This window comes from Theobroma umbraticum, unplaced genomic scaffold, assembly GCF_002168275.2.
Source record: "Theobroma umbraticum cultivar Fairchild unplaced genomic scaffold, ASM216827v3 scaffold_56.0, whole genome shotgun sequence".
Lineage (NCBI taxonomy): Eukaryota > Viridiplantae > Streptophyta > Magnoliopsida > Malvales > Malvaceae > Theobroma > Theobroma umbraticum.
In genome coordinates, this window is record NW_018397256.1 from 9859647 (window position 1) to 9876049 (window position 16403).

The window sequence follows — 16403 nt, forward strand, 5'->3', positions numbered from 1 at the left end:
GACTAGAAGCCACAACGAAAAGTGGTAGTTGGTAGAGTAAACTGTAAGATTTTGAGGTGTTTCAGCGATGGTTGGTAGCAAGTCGCCTAACCAAGTCTTTGTTCAGGAAGGTGAAACGTACCAATGGAGTCCAGCTGAAGATAAAACAAGAGTTGTTCCACTTCAACGTTTTTATTTGGAATATTCCAGTCCCCGGAGAAAGATCCGACGATATCCATTAAGGTCCTTTCCACTTGTTCGGCTCTGATGTGTTATGGGTCCTTAATACAATTATTTTCGACCCTGGTAAAGTTCTACATTCCCAAGTTTAGAACGCCGTCGTTTTAATGGCAAATTCATCCTGGTAGCTCAAGGAAAAATCTTCCCTAGTTTCTTCAGTAAAAGCCCGATAGAAACAGAAAACTACAATAGATGTAGCAGAGCAGCTGATCAAACTAAAAGTTTGTTTAGAAAAATATATATTAGTCAATAAAAATCGAAACTTAGGGGAGCAATGGCGTATCCGAGCATGGGAGAAGCCCATAGAAGAATCACAGATTACCTAAACAAGTTCTCCGACGCCGTTTCAGACCAAGATGTAGCTTCCCTTGCTCAGCTCTTTTCCTTCTCCTCCAACTCTCCCTCTCTCCTTTCCCTCGCTGATGCCCTCAACTTCTTCCAGGTCTCTCTCTCTCTCTCAGCCTCTTTATTCTCGTCTGTTGTTTAATAAATAAAACAAATTTGTCAAATTTTACTTCTTTTTGTTTTTTTTGGTGATAGGATGCTAATAGATTGATAAAGCAATCAGATAAGTTTTCACAGTTTGGTGAGATTTTGGCCCCACTTTTTCGTTCTCTGCAAAGCTATAGACTTGGAAACTTGGTTGATGCCTACCATGCCTTCGAAAAATTTGCAAAGTAACTTTCTTTCTCCTCATTTGGGTTTTAAGATAATTCTTTTTGTAGTCATTTTTATTAATTAGAGATGTGTATGCAATGTGGTAATAGTTAGAATGTTGTTTTGGCAGTGCTTTTATTCAAGAGTTTCGGAATTGGGAATCATCGTGGGCATTGCAGGCATTGTATGTTATTGCTTATGAAATTCGGGTTCTTGCAGAGAGGGTATTGATGGCATAACCTTGTAGTTTCCGTTTTTTGAAGAAAAATTTTGTTTTGATGTATATTGAGATTGGAACTTGTAATTGTAGGCTGATAGAGAGTTGGCTTCTAATGGAAAGTCCCCAGAGAAATTGAAGGGAGCTGGCTCATTCCTTATGAAAGTATTTGGTGTTCTCGCTGTAGGTTTCTTTGTCTTCCCAATACTTGTTATTGGCCTGTTGTCAAGTTGTTTAGACTTCATTTGCTGAAGTAATAGAAATATTTGCTAACTGTCGGTTATGACATGTGGATTATAGGGAAAAGGCCCAAAACGTGTCGGAGCATTATATGTGACTTGCCAGCTGTTTAAAATCTACTTCAAGGTAATATTTATGTTTCTTCTAACTTCGCTTTCTGCTTTGCTAGAAACTTTCACCCTATACGTTTTATATTTATCATGAGTTGGGTTTTGGTAACTTGATGATATAGTTAGAACCAAGCGTTTCAGAGGTTAAGAAGCATTTAAGATTTTTTGTATGCCTCTGGCCAAGGATATCATTTCTTCTTCCTCCAACACGCAAACTAAAGGCAATGCAAATGATTTTCAGTTTCAACATCAGTTTGAAATATTTCTATTTTAAACTGAGAATGATGTAGGTGGCTGTGCTATATTATGAACTTTAACTTTTACTTTGCAGCTTGGTACAGTTCACCTCTGCCGAAGTGTCATAAGGAGTATTGAAACTGCTCGTATTTTTGATTTTGAGGAATTTCCTAGAAGAGACAAGGTAAGTTGTGTTTGAAAGATGTTTCCCCTCGGGTAGGCTTCATGTATACAACTATTTGATGGATGCTGCCTTCTTTTCCAGGTCACTTACATGTATTATACTGGGCGTTTGGAAGTTTTCAATGAAAATTTTCCTGCTGTAAGTAATCTAAATTCTGTGGAGAAAGATTTGCTTTTTGCATTTTGAGATAAACATTATTTGTGGTTGTTTTCTTTACCCAGTTTATAACTAGCATCCAATCTTCTCATTATTAGTTTTATCTGGTTTCATGCTGTCAACTTTGGATGACATAAGTTGCGTCGTATGGAATTTGATTTCCCCATCCATTTATGCATGTAAAAACTTCAAAATTATTATTCAATGCAACAAGGGCTGACTCTTGTACTGTATACTGTTGTAATTGGGCAGGCTGACCACAAGTTATCATATGCCTTGACACATTGCAACCCTCTCAGAGAAGCAAATATAAGGTTTGTCTCTGATTGTGGTTTTTGTATATATCTTGCATCTGCATGGTAGAGATTCTAGAGAAGCCAAAATAACTGATCTATTGAAAACTGTCTGTATTGATCATTTGAAATCATCTGTGCCATTTAATAATCAGTAGCTGAAATTTCTCCTGTTTGTATGTAACAGCCTTAAACATTTATGCTGCAACTTTTATTTCATTTCAACTGGTATTTCTCACTTGTTTTGATGAGTTTTTTAGTTCCCATTGATGTCCTTATTTTGTTGTTTAATTTCTTATTTCAATGTGGGCTTAGAAGTATCAAAATTAATCAGATCTTGGTGCTGATAAAGTTAAATTCTCCTTTCAGTGTTGAAAGTACTCAATTCATAGTGCTATATTTTCAATGTGTCCCACGCATTACCTATGTGGAGAATGGGTTTTAGTGAGTGGGAGTACTTTGATGTTAGAGTTTGGAAAATGACACAAAATATACTATATTGACATTGTCTGGATAAATAAATGCTTCAGTGTCAAGCGCAGTTGTTTCACGTAAAACTTACTTCTGCATTAAACTTTTCATGAGAATCACAAGTTAAGTCTTAAGTTTTTGGCATTTCTTTTATTCTTATATCATTTGTTTCGGTTTGTGAAGGATGATATTAAAATACTTGATCCCAGTGAAGCTTTCATTAGGCATCTTACCTAACGCTTGGCTCCTAGAGAAGTATAACCTCCTTGAGGTACAACATCTTTTTATTATGTTTACTTACTTTTCCATCTATGTAGTCTTTATGCACAAGAAGATGCTTTGTGCTTATGCTTCTTTCCCTGTGAACATGTATTTATGATGTGATTTTTTTATTAAAAGGGAATGAAAGGGCATATTGCAAATTCAGTTTAAAATCTTTTGTTGTTGGATCTTACATATCAAATTAGTAATTAGCAATGGTTGTATTCACAGTACAGCAATGTTGTACAAGCTCTAAAAAGGGGTGATCTCCGACTTCTTCGACATGCTCTCCAAGAACATGAAGACCGGTATGTTTGTCTTCCTGTTTTTGTTCTCGACAAAAATAACTTGTTAAGACTTGTCTGACTTCTCCCCATCTGTCAGGTTCTTGAGATCTGGCGTATATCTTGTTCTAGAGAAGCTAGAGCTCCAAGTTTACCAAAGATTGGTGAAGAAAATGTAAGAGCTTACATTGAATGACCCTATATGCTATTTTATTGAATAGTTTTTGCTCAGATATTGATTGTAACATTCTTATCTTGTAGTTACATCATCCAAAAGCAAAAGGACCCTAGCAAAGCTCACCAGTTGAAGTTGGAAGTAATTGTCAAAGCATTGAAATGGCTTGAGATGGACATGGATTTGGATGAGGTACTTATTTTCCGTTACATTCTTCCCTGCAGTTGTATTTAGTTTTGAGAACTTACCATGCTCGATGTTCCATTTTTACAGGTTGAGTGCATAATGACCATTCTTATATACAAAAATCTTGTGAAAGGGTACTTTGCTCACAAGAGCAAAGTAGTTGTTTTAAGCAAGCAAGATCCATTCCCCAAATTAAATGGAAAGCCTGTAAACTCATAGAGAACTCTCTGAAATGGTAACATACAATTTTGTTGAACTTTTGACTTTTGATGATGATAGGCAGGCAAATTTAATGTAAAGAATATATAGAGTTACACTGGTCAAGCCTGATTTTCCTGGAGTTTATGTTGGATTAACCAAATGGAGTTCTATGTAATTTCAGTGCCTACGGATTCTTTTCGATCTGCCTAAGTCATCAATAAAGAGCTTCGTTTTCCTATCTTATTTATCTGTTCTTAGTTTAACTTGCTATGCCTGCTTGCTCAATTCAATTCTCTCAAGTACACAGTTATTCTCTACTTTGAACTTTGTTTCGTCAATATACATTAAATTAGTCTCCATACATTGAAAGTCATAAGATAAATTCTTCTCTATATATTAAAACTCATATTATAGATTAGCCAAAATTCTTTCTTATAAGCAGTTACAGTATTTCTTTATCAAAACGTCGAACATTGAGACTCTCCATTAACACACGATACTGTGAAAGGCAATAAAATATCACGAGCAGCCTGCAGCTGTCGTAAATAAGACCAAAGCGAAAATACTTTGGAAGCAAACAATTTTTCTACTCTGGTGCACCAAGGGAAGAAACAGAAAAAGCTACACCATAATTCACACATGTACGGATGTATGCTTCAAATCAGCTGCTGATTCATACTTAAAGCAGTGAACCAATTCATTTTTCAAGAACCATTGGAGGGGAGAGTACTCTGTATATTTGAAGGCATTAGGATGTTGAAACCATCTGCCGCAGTTGACACAATCATTCCAGGAATCTGAGCATGCCAGTGAAGTTCTTTCAAGTCCTTCTGCCCCTGTTCATAGTGGAAAGTGTGTTAAAAGATAAGAGTCAGCAAGCATCTTCAATTCAATACTGGGATTAAGTACCTGATGAACAAAAAGAAGTTGCGGAGGTAAATCTTCTGGGGCATTAACTTGCTCCCTTGTTTGAGCTTTGAACTCTGCTTCCTCTTCTTCATCCTTTTCTAAAGAAAGATCCCATATTCTGAAAATTGAAGCAAAAGAAAATAAAATAATCAATTAACAAAATTCAGAGTGAGAGAGATCTTCAAATGTCCGATATCCTACTCCTGGCATCTCATCTATCAAGTTTGTTAGCCTCCATATTCTACCACTTTACAAGTACTCACGTTAACTGATTATCAGTTGACGAAACTGCCAAAGTGGAGGCTTCATGTGGGCTCCACTCAATGGATGTCACAGGATATTTATGGTACTTGAAATGAGCTACCACTGTATTTCCATCCTGCCCACGCAAAACAATAGATCAGTACCATCAGTATTAGCAACACTAAATTATAGTTGAAGGCTGGGGTAGAGTTTGTTAGAAACCAATCTTCTCAAATAGAAACAAGAAAGCGAAGCTTAAAAACTTTAATTGCAGCTTAAGATAATAAAAAGAGCAGAACAGAAAACAAAAGAAGCACTAATGAATCTAGAAAAAATCTTCAAAAACCGGATGACATAACATTTAAGATAAACAAAACTTAGCCTACTCAATTATAAGTCCACAGTCAGATTTCTTTTTTGATCAAACCAAGTACCACCCTACCAAAGGTTAGTAGACATACCTTGAGCAACCTAAAATCATGAATTGAAAATGTTCCATCATCACTTCCAGATGCTAACATACAACTAGCCTGCCTAATAAAGAATCAAGGATGCACAAAGTCAAAAAGTTTGATGATCCAAAGGAAAGAGTTGAAACAAAAGAGCAATTGAATCTATCAAAACTGAAGTACCTGTTCCATGAGATTACATTCACATCTGCATCATGTGCCTTAAAAGAAGCTGCAGGTGACTTGCCTAAACGGATATCCCAAATTGCAATAGTCCCATCCACAGAACAGGAGACAAATGCATGAGGTTCAGTTGGACTCCACTGCAAGTTAAAAGTTGAAAAGATAAATGGTTACTAAAATAAGATAGTGCAAAACAATGTTTAAGCACAAGTTTAGACTTCAAAAAGATTCAATCATTACTTCACGACAAAATTACACACTTGTAGGTCTTCTACACTTGCAGAATGTCCAACAAATGGAGTAGCATCAACATTCCACGTTGAACCAGATGTAGGCTCCCACAAATGAATACAATTCTTGCAGTCCCCTAGAAAATATGAAAAACATCACACTCACCATAGACAATCTTCAATCCATAAAGCAAATGACAGTTGAAGATTACTTAGATGTGAAATGAGAATTTTTCACAATTGTTACTCAACAATACCCGTAACAAGTCTTCCAGCGACAACAGGACTCCAATCAATTGCATAGCCTTCATCTTTGTGGCCACGGAAGTTAACTAATGGAGCCTGATTAAAAACTGAAGAAGCTCCCTGGACACCGTCCGTTTCTGACTCTGCTAAAGCATTCAGATGAGAACTGAAGTCCCACACCTGCAACAAGCTGTATCAAATAAGCAAAGCAAGCAAAAGATCATGTCCCTAGTATGCACAGATACGAGTGTTTCCCATCATTAAATGCATTATATTACAATTTAAAAGCATTATAAATACACCCCACCCCCCCCACCCCCCCACAAAAGAAAAAAAAAAAGAAAGAAGGCAAAAGATATGGAAAGGTAAATAGTGAATTTTCTCTCTCCATACTACTTGTAAATCAACAGAATTTACTCCTCATTATCCATTTTCCCGTTCTCTAAAATTCTCTCTCCATTATAGACAATTCTCCTTTTTCTCAATTTTGATAGTTTTTTTGCCAATCAGTTAATTATTAAATTTTAGATTGCTAAGACTGAACAAAATCTTTGGATTAGGAGTCTGACCTGAACATGGCCACTATCAGCCCAAGATGCACATATGTGAGGATTTTGTGTCATTGCACGTATACGGTTAACACATCCATGATGAGCTACCTTTCGCAACTGCAATTTAAACAAGAAAAAAAATTAAGGAAAAATATAAATCAAATAATAAACATCAGAGATGATATAACTAGAAACGTCAAAGGAAACAAGAAATTGCCTGCAAAACTGGTGCACCAGATCCACCTTCTTCCTCATCTTCCCTATCCTCACTATCACTACTTTCACCATCCATATCAGGATCATCCTCCATGGATTTGGTAGGAACTAGTTCACGTCTTTTCCCTGAAACATTACTTACTTTAAACACTCCAATAGAGTTCCAAGAAGCTTTCTCAGCCTGCAGAATCATAAACATGAACATCAATAAGAGTATCATTATGTAACACGACAAGAAGAGATCAAATGAACATAACACAAAGTCGAAAATATAGACCATCTCCTCTGAGTAACTAAGACAAGAAAAATTTTGCTCTATCGATCTCTAAACTTTTACCTAAACTTAATATTAATAAGAAATGATGCTTACCTGAGTGCCTGCAACAAAATACACTGTATGTGGAAAATCTTTCCTGTCTGAACCCAATGTATCACGAACAATATCAAAGCTGTCAAAAAAATCCAATTTCTACGTTAAAACCAATAAGACGAAACAAACATAAAATACAAAGTAATCACTTTTCAAAATCCCACTTTACATATTCTATAAACATTTCCAATTTCTCTCACTTTTCCCATTACTTTCTCGGCAAACAAACACCAAAAAATGGAAAAAATTCAAAAATTACCTCAAACAAGGCCATCCAATGTGAAAAGCGTGAAGAGAATTATAAGCAGAAGAGTCACACTGAAGCTCTTCTCCTTCCTCCAATTCGTCGACTCCTGGTTGCCAAACCCTTGGCTGAATCGTCGGCACTGAAGAAGATGTTGATGCTCCATCTCCTTTCTTTGAGCCCTTTTTACGAAACCAATAACAGAACAAATTTTAGTGTTAATAAAAGAACCCAAATTTAAGCTGAATTCTAAAGAATAGATTAAGAGTTGGTTTTTGCAATTGAACCTTGTTCTTTCTCTTTGCCTTTTTAGGGTTTTTGAGGGTGCGAGCCATTTGGTTTTTGTGGGTTTATTCAGAGTAGCAGTGAGAAGAAGAAAACACAGAGGGTTTTTTGGTGGCCGCTAGGGTTTAAGATTCTATTCACTCTCGCCTATTAAGATTATTTTTGGGTGTTTTTAAAATGTTCCAAAAACTTTACTATATTAGCAAATAGGTCCCTTACTTAAATAAGTACTGCGAATCTAGCTAAATACTTGCTTGAAACAAAAATTATTTTGATGTTATTACTATAATCATACATTTGTTAAGGCTAATATACTTAATTAAAATGAGTAAATATTATTTACTTATATAAATCATTTTAATTTACAACAAGTGATATTTACATTAGATCTGAAGAATTGAAAAGATGGGAACAAATTTACATCTCCTTTTGTACTGGTGTTTTGTGTGCCACTCATTTTGGTAGTGTGAATTGCACAGGTCCAGGCTTGAACCATTACAGATGTTGTGAGGTCGACCCCTACAAGTACAGCTGCCATAAGCCATGGCCCAGCAGGGAAATAATAGAGTTACATAAATATGATTGGAACATTCTCCTTTACATATGTAATGCTGGAAGAGGATTAAGTCAACAAATCTTTTGCATATGTAGAGGATCCAAAGAATTCCAAACTGTCAGCAGCTGACCTTATCTGCAAGGTCATATAACAGGCAATGCACATCAGCTTATGCATAACACAGCTTATTCACCTTTGTTTTGTTTTGGGTTATAGACTTGAACTTTGTGTTTCTTTCAGAGGATAATGGAAATGTATGTGGAGGAAAACTTTTGGGAAAACAAGGAAACAAGAATTTAGACCATATTTCAATAGAAAATTGCAGAGGTTGTACAAGGGTCAAGGAGGCAAAGTTTGTAAAGAAAGGTGAGCACAGTCTATGCCGGTAAATAGAACGAAATTCAACAACAAAGAAATGGATACCTGTACGTCCTTTTTCCTGTTAGGAGAACCAGCGTTGCAAAGCCCACCATGATTATGGCCCTAATCACCTGAGGTCAAGAAGAGAAATTAGCTGTGACATTTTGCAGAAAGAAGCTCATCAACAACTTGTTTCTATCCCCTATTCATAAGGGTATTAGACAACAAAATAGAGAGTATAGAAACAGAAAGAGGATTCATTGAGTATGATTCAAATTTTGATGAAATTCTAGATATTAAAGGAATTCACACTCTAAGCGACTCCATGAAGTTAGAATTCTATTGTCATTTCAGTTGATATTAGATAATTGCAGTTCATTGCAAATGCATCGATTTCTAAGTTGATTGTTCTGTCACATTAAGATCTTGGCCAGCAATGGTAAACAATTGTTAAATCATGTCGCGAGTCTTAAAACTTTTGAGACAACAATGTAGCAATGAATATGTAGTTATTTGAGCATGGTAGGAGTGTCATACAGGCTTATATTATACTTTGAAGGTTACCGGCATGCTTTATTTGAGTCACTAACACAACTCTCACCAAGAGTAAAATTCATATAAAAGTCACGAGGAAAAGTAAAAACGTTTTGCAATATGTCACCGTTCATAAGATCTCCAGGATGATTCTAATAACTTCTAGCAAGGGTAAATATATCTCGGTGCTTCAATAGTAAAAGAAAAAAATATAACCTGTCCAACTGGTCCTATGGTGTGTTCAGGATCCCTGGAATTCTCGAGCTTTGGTCTTAACATTTGAGAAGAAGTCTTCGCATCTCCATTCGCCTCATTAGCAGTTCCAGCATCAGTATTAACCTGAAAATAATAGGCAAATAAAATGGTTTGGTTATATGATAGTAGAATCAACTGCAAACAGATTCAGTGCAACCAAATTTGAACATATTTAATCAGCTGCACCCTGATCAACTTCCAGTTTATTAGCCGGCTGCTCTTTGCCAAACCAAGAACTTAATATAGGTATCCTCAAATGACACTAGTGTTCTTAATCCATCAGAATACAAATGCATTAGAAAGTTTCAGCTTTGCATTACGTCCACTCAAGGGAGATGACAGTCTAACATGGATATGGCATTAACTGAGCATCATTCTGAACTGTTCCTATATACGCTGAATATGACCAAAAATATAGTAATTATCTAATTGGCAACATCTGTCTAAGTTCTAAATTCAGTACAGTGCTTGACACTGTGTGCAATAAGTCAGCTCTTCATACGATGGTTCCTTCTGCCTTTTATTCCATCAAGATGCATGATTAACATGTGGCAATATAAACTCCTAGTTCCAATCATATTATCCTGAGTGCTCCTAATTAGTAACTATACGAATGGTGTAGATCTTCAATTGCTAAGAATGGTGCTCTGAAATAGGTTGTGCTAGCTTGTTAATGTAGTGTCATTGGTGATTTTATTTCCTCTGTCCAATTCCAAGACCAGTGAACTATCTTTTGAAATTTCAACCTAGTTTTGCTTTTCTTCCCCTTTTGAAGAATGTTTTTATCTTTATATGCTGCAGAAGGATTAATAAATTTTCTTACTTATTTTTCCAAGCATCAGCATGCTCCCATGATGTACAATAACTACAGATCATTGCAGTTAACAGAGAGAAACAGTAATTTGCAGTAATATCTTTTTCGTTTTTTTACTAGTTTATGGAAATAGAAACCCAACACAAATTAATGGCTGATTCCAACACCAGTAATTTTCTTCTGCTGTATTATAGTACAAACATGATAAAAGGAAAGAGGCCTAAAATATTAAAATTAATTAATCCAATATCAGTGAAACTTCAAGGCTATATGGGATATCTTACAAACCTCTCCTGCATTTTTTGGATCACGAGCACTCAACTTTATTTGGTGGGTATTTGTTTCATCCCAGAAACCTCCCGTTAGATCCATTATTTGTTTGCCACCAGTTGTTATGCACAAGCATTTTGCTTCACCTGGAAATATCCAGAGACCAGAGCTTCCAATGGAACAGTGGTCATCACTCCAAATAGCCACTGATTTCAATTTTTCATTTAAATTTCCTTCAGCTCCTTGTGGATCCTTTAGGAAAATCTCATCCCCACCCTCCTTTGCTACTAAATTTCTGCTAGAATGCTGCTTTTTGGAAAACAAGTTCCAAGATTGGTTGCCTTTTGAATGCCTGTCAAGCATTCTGCGGGAGAATGCAGCTTTCTCTAATGCTCTCTTGAAATCTTCAGAATATTTCTTCTCTTCCTTCTCGTCACTTTCTTTCTGTATAACTTTAAATTTATTCTTCAAATCTAAATTTTTGCTTTCAGTTTGAATACATGCTGCATTTGACTCCTTCAACTGCTGAGTTTCCTTAGATGATGCAGCCTCATATATAGGTTTGACACAACCAATTGTCTGTACTTTTTCCCTAAAATATATATTGGTTTGTTCAAATTCTTTTGTGTTGATCCTTCCTAAAGTTGCCTTCGGTGGTATGATCTTTTCTGTCTCAACTTCATTAAGATGTGAATTTGCTAGAAAAGAGTCCACTCCAATGCTTCTTGTCTGAGGTTTTTTTGGCAGTGGTTTAATAGAAGGTTTCATTTCCTGCCACAGACCAAGTTCCAGTAATCTTAATCATGTGCCTAAGTTGCAATAACAAATGAGAATTTTAAGCAATATACTCCATATACCTGATTTAGACCTCCCTCGAACGCACTTATCATTTTCCTTACATTGCTATGGGCTTTCCCAGCTGCTCCCAGCTTCTTGGAGTTATTAGCCTTCTCCAGTTCTGAAGGAACTGAATCCTGGGGACATAATTCAGTTAGATGGACATTGGCTGCTTGTGACATGGACTTGGCTGATGAATATGCTTCTTTTTCATCTCTGTCCTTCTAAATATTCATACGAAATGAGCATTAGGAAAACTTAGGGTCTGTTAGTCAAGAGGAAAAGGTTTGCAGTGCTGAGTAATCCTTAACTGTGCTCTTTTGCTTCTCAACAGAATCACTTCTGTCTCCGCTGTCAATATCAAATTTGGCATCCTTGAAGAAATTGAAACGGACCGACACTAAACTGGCTTCACTGGGTACCAATCCACTTTGGAAAAAACTTTCATCTGAGCCTTGAGAAGAGAGAGCACTCAATACGTCAAGAGAAAGCCTTTTACAGTTTGATATGTGCAACACCAATTAATTCAATTCATTTTTGCCTCATGCAAGTTTCGTTTTTCTTTTCTTTTCATGTTTCCCCATTTTCAGGGCAAAAGGAAAATGAAAGCTGAGTAAGCAGGATCAAACCTGAAACTTCATTACAACTGACAGAAGCACTTATGGGACTTCCATGACCACTATTGCAAAGCTCATCATGTTTCTTCTTCAGTGCGGATTCTCTCTGCAAATGAAATCAAAATGAAACTTAATTATACTAGGAAAAGGACTAAGTTTATGAAGATCACGAAATTTAAAGGGAAATTCAATAGGTTTGTCATTGATCATACAGGTAATGCAACTCATTGGATATAATATACATTCGGTAGTACTGGTTTATAGTGTAACTTATCATGAGAATATCCGAAATAACTTTTAGATGTAAATATGAACAAAAGATCATGTCATTCGTTGAAGAGACTAAATAGATTCCATTTCCAGGATCATTTGTAAGTGCTCTACCTTTTTTACACTATACATTAAGCATTTGATTTTTAGGTTAATTTACAGCTATAACAGGGGATTAGTTCTGTAAGTCCTCTAGGAAGAAATATAATTCATTGCATCGAAAGAAAAAGGATTAAAGTAAAGGAAACAATACCATTGTCCGGATTCTCTGGCGCTCTTCTTCACTGAGGACAAACTGCAACTTCATATGTACATGCCCGCCTCCTTCAAGGAAAAATATGTCATCCCAAACCCCTTTCTCAACCACCAATCTGGTCTCAACTCCTGCCCCAGAACATCATTATTTCAAACAGCCTTACTACTAGAAAGAAACCCAATATTTCAATGAACGTGGAAAACGAATAGGGGCAAACCTGTATGAGAAATTTGATTTCCCTCCGCATCTTGAAGGGTTATAATCAAATTGTCCCGAAGGGTTGTCAATGGACTGTGCCACAGCAAACATGTTGGAATTCAAGAGCAAAAGTCAGAAGTTGAAAACAGAGCAAAACCGAAGGCAAAAATACAGAAGTCGATACAGTGTTCAAAATCACTACAATGATAAGTCTCCCTTGTCCCAAGTCTGGTACTCTCTTTTTCCCATGGAAACTGCAATATAAAGGATGGAACTTTAGTTAGATTTTCTCCTCACTTTGTATGTATATGTATTGCCATTCAAGATACGAAAATTAGGACAAAAAAAAGTGTTGATTGACTACCTTTTATTGATGTTTTTGAAGATGTTGATGATGAGTCAAGCCCATTGAAATCCAGAACTGAAATGAATCAAATAAGAAAGTACTGAAAAATGAGTATGAACTTTAACTGCCCTTTTTGAATTACAGTTAGAACAGTTCTTGGTACCTGTAACTTGGATGGTTCCTGGCATTTGAGATAAAGCTTTGCAGTGAGACTAGAAAAATAGAGATGATGATAAGAGATTAACCAGTGACTAAAACTAGCATTTTTATTTCAAATTTGATGTTTGGAAGGATGGCTTCAAAGAAAAGCATGGATGCACCCGGGAGAGTTTTAGAAGTGGTACTGGATGGAAATATATATATGTGGCTGGGCTTGAAGGAAAGGTTACATAACGGACCCCACTACTTCAAAACTATTTATTTACTCACTTCAAAGCCGGGGGAGTGGGAAGCCAAACTCTATCTTTTGTCTCACTTAGAGCTACTAGGTGCAGTTGCCTGCAGGCCCTTTACCCCAAAGTAGGCATCCTATTAAGGCAACTTCGCAGAAGGAGAATAAGTAACTACCTCTCCGTTTAGTTTTGTTGCCTTTTGTTTCTGATAGGTAAGTGATGTTGTTAATCAAAGCAAGACACACTTTCACTGGTATATTACATTGACTACACTGAATTCTTTTGCTGTTTTGCCAATCGAGAAGATTCAATTAGTTTGGGAGGAAGCAGACGTGATGAATGTCTTAGACCAGTGAGTACTGCAGTTAAATCTAATACAAGTTCTTAATATCCAATCTCATAAGAGATGGGCAACAAAAACCAAAAGCCCATCTTTGGTATGCGATTTTTCAAAACCACACTTAACAGTGACTTGTTCTTCATTACAACAACAATTTGTCAATAGGAGGAGAGGCCCCAGTCAAATTCTAGGCATAGATTTGGCACGAATAAACTGCTTGAGAATGGCCTTCTCTTCATCAATTCTTTTTCTTTCTTCAGGATCCTTAGGCTTGACTTTTCTTTTCTCTTCCAATATCCACTCAAAAAGTTCACGCTGCTGATCTTCAGGTATAGGCTCCAATATCTTCGGTGGTGTTGCAACAACCGGAAAGATTGGTGGTTCCTCATAAACTGGGGTAGGTGTCAATGGAGCAGAAGAAACATCTGCTTCAGTTTTACTCTTGTCCGGCTCCATCTCTATTTTAGCAGGTTTGTTATCCACAATGCTTGAATTCTTCTTTCTTGCCTTTGCAAACATGTAAGCTGCAACAGGGAGAAAGAATATCAGCTAATTCCAAAAGAGCACTCAAAATTAAGCAAATTTTATGTCCCACAATAGAGCCATAAACCTTCCAATTCAGATCATACTTTTGCTTCATAGGCCTTCAAACAAAAAATGAAATGGTGCATGAGTGGAAGATTCAGTTGATCCAGGCCTACTAGTTAACGCGAAGCTCATTGATCATGGTTTATCATCACTATCACTGCAAATCAATATTATGCAATTCTTCCATGAATTCTAATCCTCAAGAATGATAAATGCAACCAAATGACAATTATTCTTGAATAATAACAAAGACACTAATTTTAGAATGAAAACTCAATGTTTCTCTGAAACAAAATTCTACTGCAAGGACAGCAACAGAAAAAAAAAGTTGCAAAAAAATTGCCATTGACCAGTTGTAAAAGTTTAACACTAATAGGCGTTACTCAAACAGAAAGAACAATACCAGTGACTAAAATTAAATGTCATCAAGGCAAAAGCTTCGACAACAACAGAGTACCTAGATCACTTGCCCCTCTCACTTCATAGAGCATCCCTTCAACCTCGCATAGGAAGTAACAACTATTTATGCCCACATTCTCTTTGATTTAGAGCATCACATTGTGCTCAATGACTAAGGAAAAGAGCCAAAAATGTCACACAAGCTAAAAACCAAAGCGCACTTGTCAAAAGCTCAAGCTCCTAACGGCATTGACCTGTTGACAAAATCTTTCAGGAACTTTGTTGCACAAAGCAAAAGAACAATTAAGTCACACGTAATATTAAAGAAGAACCCACTATCAGGACCAAAACAAAAACATTAATTCTACGAAATGCTCCATCAACAAACTAATGAGAGATCAAATCTTTCCGCTTCTAACCTACATCATAATAACAGCCTTCCTTACAAGTTTCATCAACCCATTCGCATAAATCTTCCACTACATCATTTAACAAAATCTCTTTCACCTAGTCAATATATCAAACACATCCTAAATCGACCGAGGAAAAAAAGAGGAATGCTACAAAAGGAACGTCAACCCATTGTTAAGAAACTAATACTATTAGATTTCAAGAATATAAAACCAAAATAAAAATACCTCCAAGAGCGAGATTGGAAATCAAGAGAATGCGCCAAATGGGCTTGTAGCGGTTAATGCGGGATTCCTTAGAAGACAAAGGAGGGGTTTCCATTTGAGAATGAGAAGGTTCCATTTTCTTCTTCTTTTTTTTTTTTTTTGGGATGGGTTGATTGATGAGCCTGGAAGTAACAAAGGGTTTCTCTGTTGTTCTTGTGGGGTTTTTGGAGGGTTTATTAATCCTGGAATCCAATTTCAAACTTGCGTTGCACTTCAACTCTGTTTGCTTGTGCAAGTAAACATTGATCAACTGATTCTACACGGTCAGCGTTGTTGGTTAGGTGTCGGAACAGTAGAAGTCCAACCCTTGACTACGATAAAGGCCTAGGTATTGGGCCTAGGCCTTCCAGTTCCAGCCTTTCTAGCAACTGGACTCTTTATATATATACATAGGCCCATCAAAGCCCATTCTGTATGTTCTATCCCATTATTCTTTTTATTTAAGAAAAAAATTATCTGAATTCAATTTTTTATTTTTCAATCTAATATGCCACGAGTATACTCACTTATAAGTTACTATTTTTAACATCTAATAAATCTCTCCTTTTTTTTTAACACAAAACATGATCTTTATGCTAATCAATCATAATTAGTGAAGACTATGTGGAATTATTTGTAATTAAGAGGTATACTTATTATTGGATTACATTGCATAACTGTGATTTTTCCTATCTTCTAAGTGAAAAATGATTAAACATAAAGGTATAATGTTTTAAATAATTTTAAATTATTTAAAATATTTAAATAAATTATTTTCTTATTGAATTCAATCAAACTTTTATATTTTTATTTTAAATTAAATAAATCTTTATTATTAACAATTAACTAATAACCATCAGACAAAATATCGCTTATTATTTTATATTCAAATGACACT

The 16403-nt window shown here is 36.0% G+C and overlaps 4 protein-coding genes across 6 annotated transcripts; 1 reads left to right on the forward strand and 3 right to left on the reverse strand.

The window, feature by feature from the left end:
- Window positions 1-395: 395 nt before the first annotated feature.
- On the forward strand, window positions 396-4132 carry EER5 (proteasome family protein). The gene is made up of 13 exons (XM_021420107.2): window positions 396-661; window positions 760-896; window positions 1007-1100; window positions 1187-1276; window positions 1394-1459; window positions 1775-1864; window positions 1946-2002; window positions 2273-2334; window positions 2968-3055; window positions 3277-3353; window positions 3430-3504; window positions 3591-3696; window positions 3778-4132. Exons 1-13 carry the CDS (start codon window positions 494-496, stop codon window positions 3907-3909), a joined length of 1242 nt encoding a protein of 413 aa, XP_021275782.1. The 5' UTR covers window positions 396-493; the 3' UTR covers window positions 3910-4132.
- A 129-nt stretch (window positions 4133-4261) lies between these two features.
- On the reverse strand, window positions 4262-7978 carry LOC110410433 (Transducin family protein / WD-40 repeat family protein). The gene is made up of 12 exons (XM_021420106.1): window positions 7820-7978; window positions 7548-7714; window positions 7289-7367; window positions 6920-7099; window positions 6721-6819; window positions 6163-6331; window positions 5936-6042; window positions 5676-5815; window positions 5505-5577; window positions 5064-5179; window positions 4801-4918; window positions 4262-4727 (listed from the first exon to the last, which is right to left on the reverse strand). Exons 1-12 carry the CDS (start codon window positions 7865-7867, stop codon window positions 4596-4598), a joined length of 1428 nt encoding a protein of 475 aa, XP_021275781.1. The 5' UTR covers window positions 7868-7978; the 3' UTR covers window positions 4262-4595.
- Window positions 7979-8152: 174 nt separating this feature from the next.
- On the reverse strand, window positions 8153-13559 carry LOC110411315 (uncharacterized). Of its 2 annotated transcripts, none has more exons than XM_089782726.1 (12): window positions 13294-13559; window positions 13149-13205; window positions 12987-13038; window positions 12804-12877; window positions 12584-12714; window positions 12073-12166; window positions 11755-11897; window positions 11464-11580; window positions 10625-11377; window positions 9484-9606; window positions 8797-8864; window positions 8153-8508 (listed from the first exon to the last, which is right to left on the reverse strand). In XM_089782726.1, exons 1-12 carry the CDS (start codon window positions 13316-13318, stop codon window positions 8505-8507), a joined length of 1641 nt encoding a protein of 546 aa, XP_089638852.1. In that variant the 5' UTR covers window positions 13319-13559; the 3' UTR covers window positions 8153-8504. The 2 variants fall into 2 exon arrangements, with proteins under 2 accessions (XP_089638852.1, XP_021277096.1); XM_021421421.1 differs by having other exon boundaries at window positions 8158-8508; window positions 11464-11667.
- Window positions 13560-13819: 260 nt separating this feature from the next.
- LOC110411276 (uncharacterized) lies at window positions 13820-15772 on the reverse strand. 2 transcript variants are annotated; one of them, XM_021421354.2, is made up of 3 exons: window positions 15488-15772; window positions 14908-14943; window positions 13820-14386 (listed from the first exon to the last, which is right to left on the reverse strand). In XM_021421354.2, exons 1-3 carry the CDS (start codon window positions 15600-15602, stop codon window positions 14043-14045), a joined length of 495 nt encoding a protein of 164 aa, XP_021277029.1. In that variant the 5' UTR covers window positions 15603-15772; the 3' UTR covers window positions 13820-14042. The 2 variants fall into 2 exon arrangements, with proteins under 2 accessions (XP_021277029.1, XP_021277030.1); XM_021421355.2 differs by lacking the exon at window positions 14908-14943.
- Between the last annotated feature and the right edge of the window lie 631 nt (window positions 15773-16403).

What these genes read in the sequence shown, in the direction of transcription:
- LOC110411276 (XM_021421354.2), bottom strand. Translation starts at nt 15,602, where the DNA reads ATGGAACCTTCTCATTCTCAAATGGAAACCCCTCCTTTGTCTTCTAAG. An exon ending in TTCCAATCTCGCTCTTGGAG is followed by an intron (nt 14,944 to 15,487) that starts GTATTTTTATTT and finishes GCGAGGTTGAAG; the next exon opens with GGATGCTCTATGAAGTGAGA. An exon ending in GAGAGGGGCAAGTGATCTAG is followed by an intron (nt 14,387 to 14,907) that starts GTACTCTGTTGT and finishes TCCCTGTTGCAG; the next exon opens with CTTACATGTTTGCAAAGGCA.
- LOC110410433 (XM_021420106.1), bottom strand. Translation starts at nt 7,867, where the DNA reads ATGGCTCGCACCCTCAAAAACCCTAAAAAGGCAAAGAGAAAGAACAAG. An exon ending in ATTGGATGGCCTTGTTTGAG is followed by an intron (nt 7,368 to 7,547) that starts GTAATTTTTGAA and finishes TTTTTTTGACAG; the next exon opens with CTTTGATATTGTTCGTGATA. An exon ending in AACTTCTTTTTGTTCATCAG is followed by an intron (nt 4,728 to 4,800) that starts GTACTTAATCCC and finishes CACTATGAACAG; the next exon opens with GGGCAGAAGGACTTGAAAGA.
- EER5 (XM_021420107.2), top strand. Translation starts at nt 494, where the DNA reads ATGGCGTATCCGAGCATGGGAGAAGCCCATAGAAGAATCACAGATTAC. An exon ending in TGTTTAAAATCTACTTCAAG is followed by an intron (nt 1,460 to 1,774) that starts GTAATATTTATG and finishes TTTACTTTGCAG; the next exon opens with CTTGGTACAGTTCACCTCTG. An exon ending in CTCCAAGAACATGAAGACCG is followed by an intron (nt 3,354 to 3,429) that starts GTATGTTTGTCT and finishes CCCATCTGTCAG; the next exon opens with GTTCTTGAGATCTGGCGTAT.
- LOC110411315 (XM_021421421.1), bottom strand. Translation starts at nt 13,318, where the DNA reads ATGCCAGGAACCATCCAAGTTACAG. An exon ending in TTGAGAAGCAAAAGAGCACA is followed by an intron (nt 11,668 to 11,754) that starts GTTAAGGATTAC and finishes ATGAATATTTAG; the next exon opens with AAGGACAGAGATGAAAAAGA. An exon ending in CCATAGGACCAGTTGGACAG is followed by an intron (nt 8,865 to 9,483) that starts GTTATATTTTTT and finishes TCTTGACCTCAG; the next exon opens with GTGATTAGGGCCATAATCAT.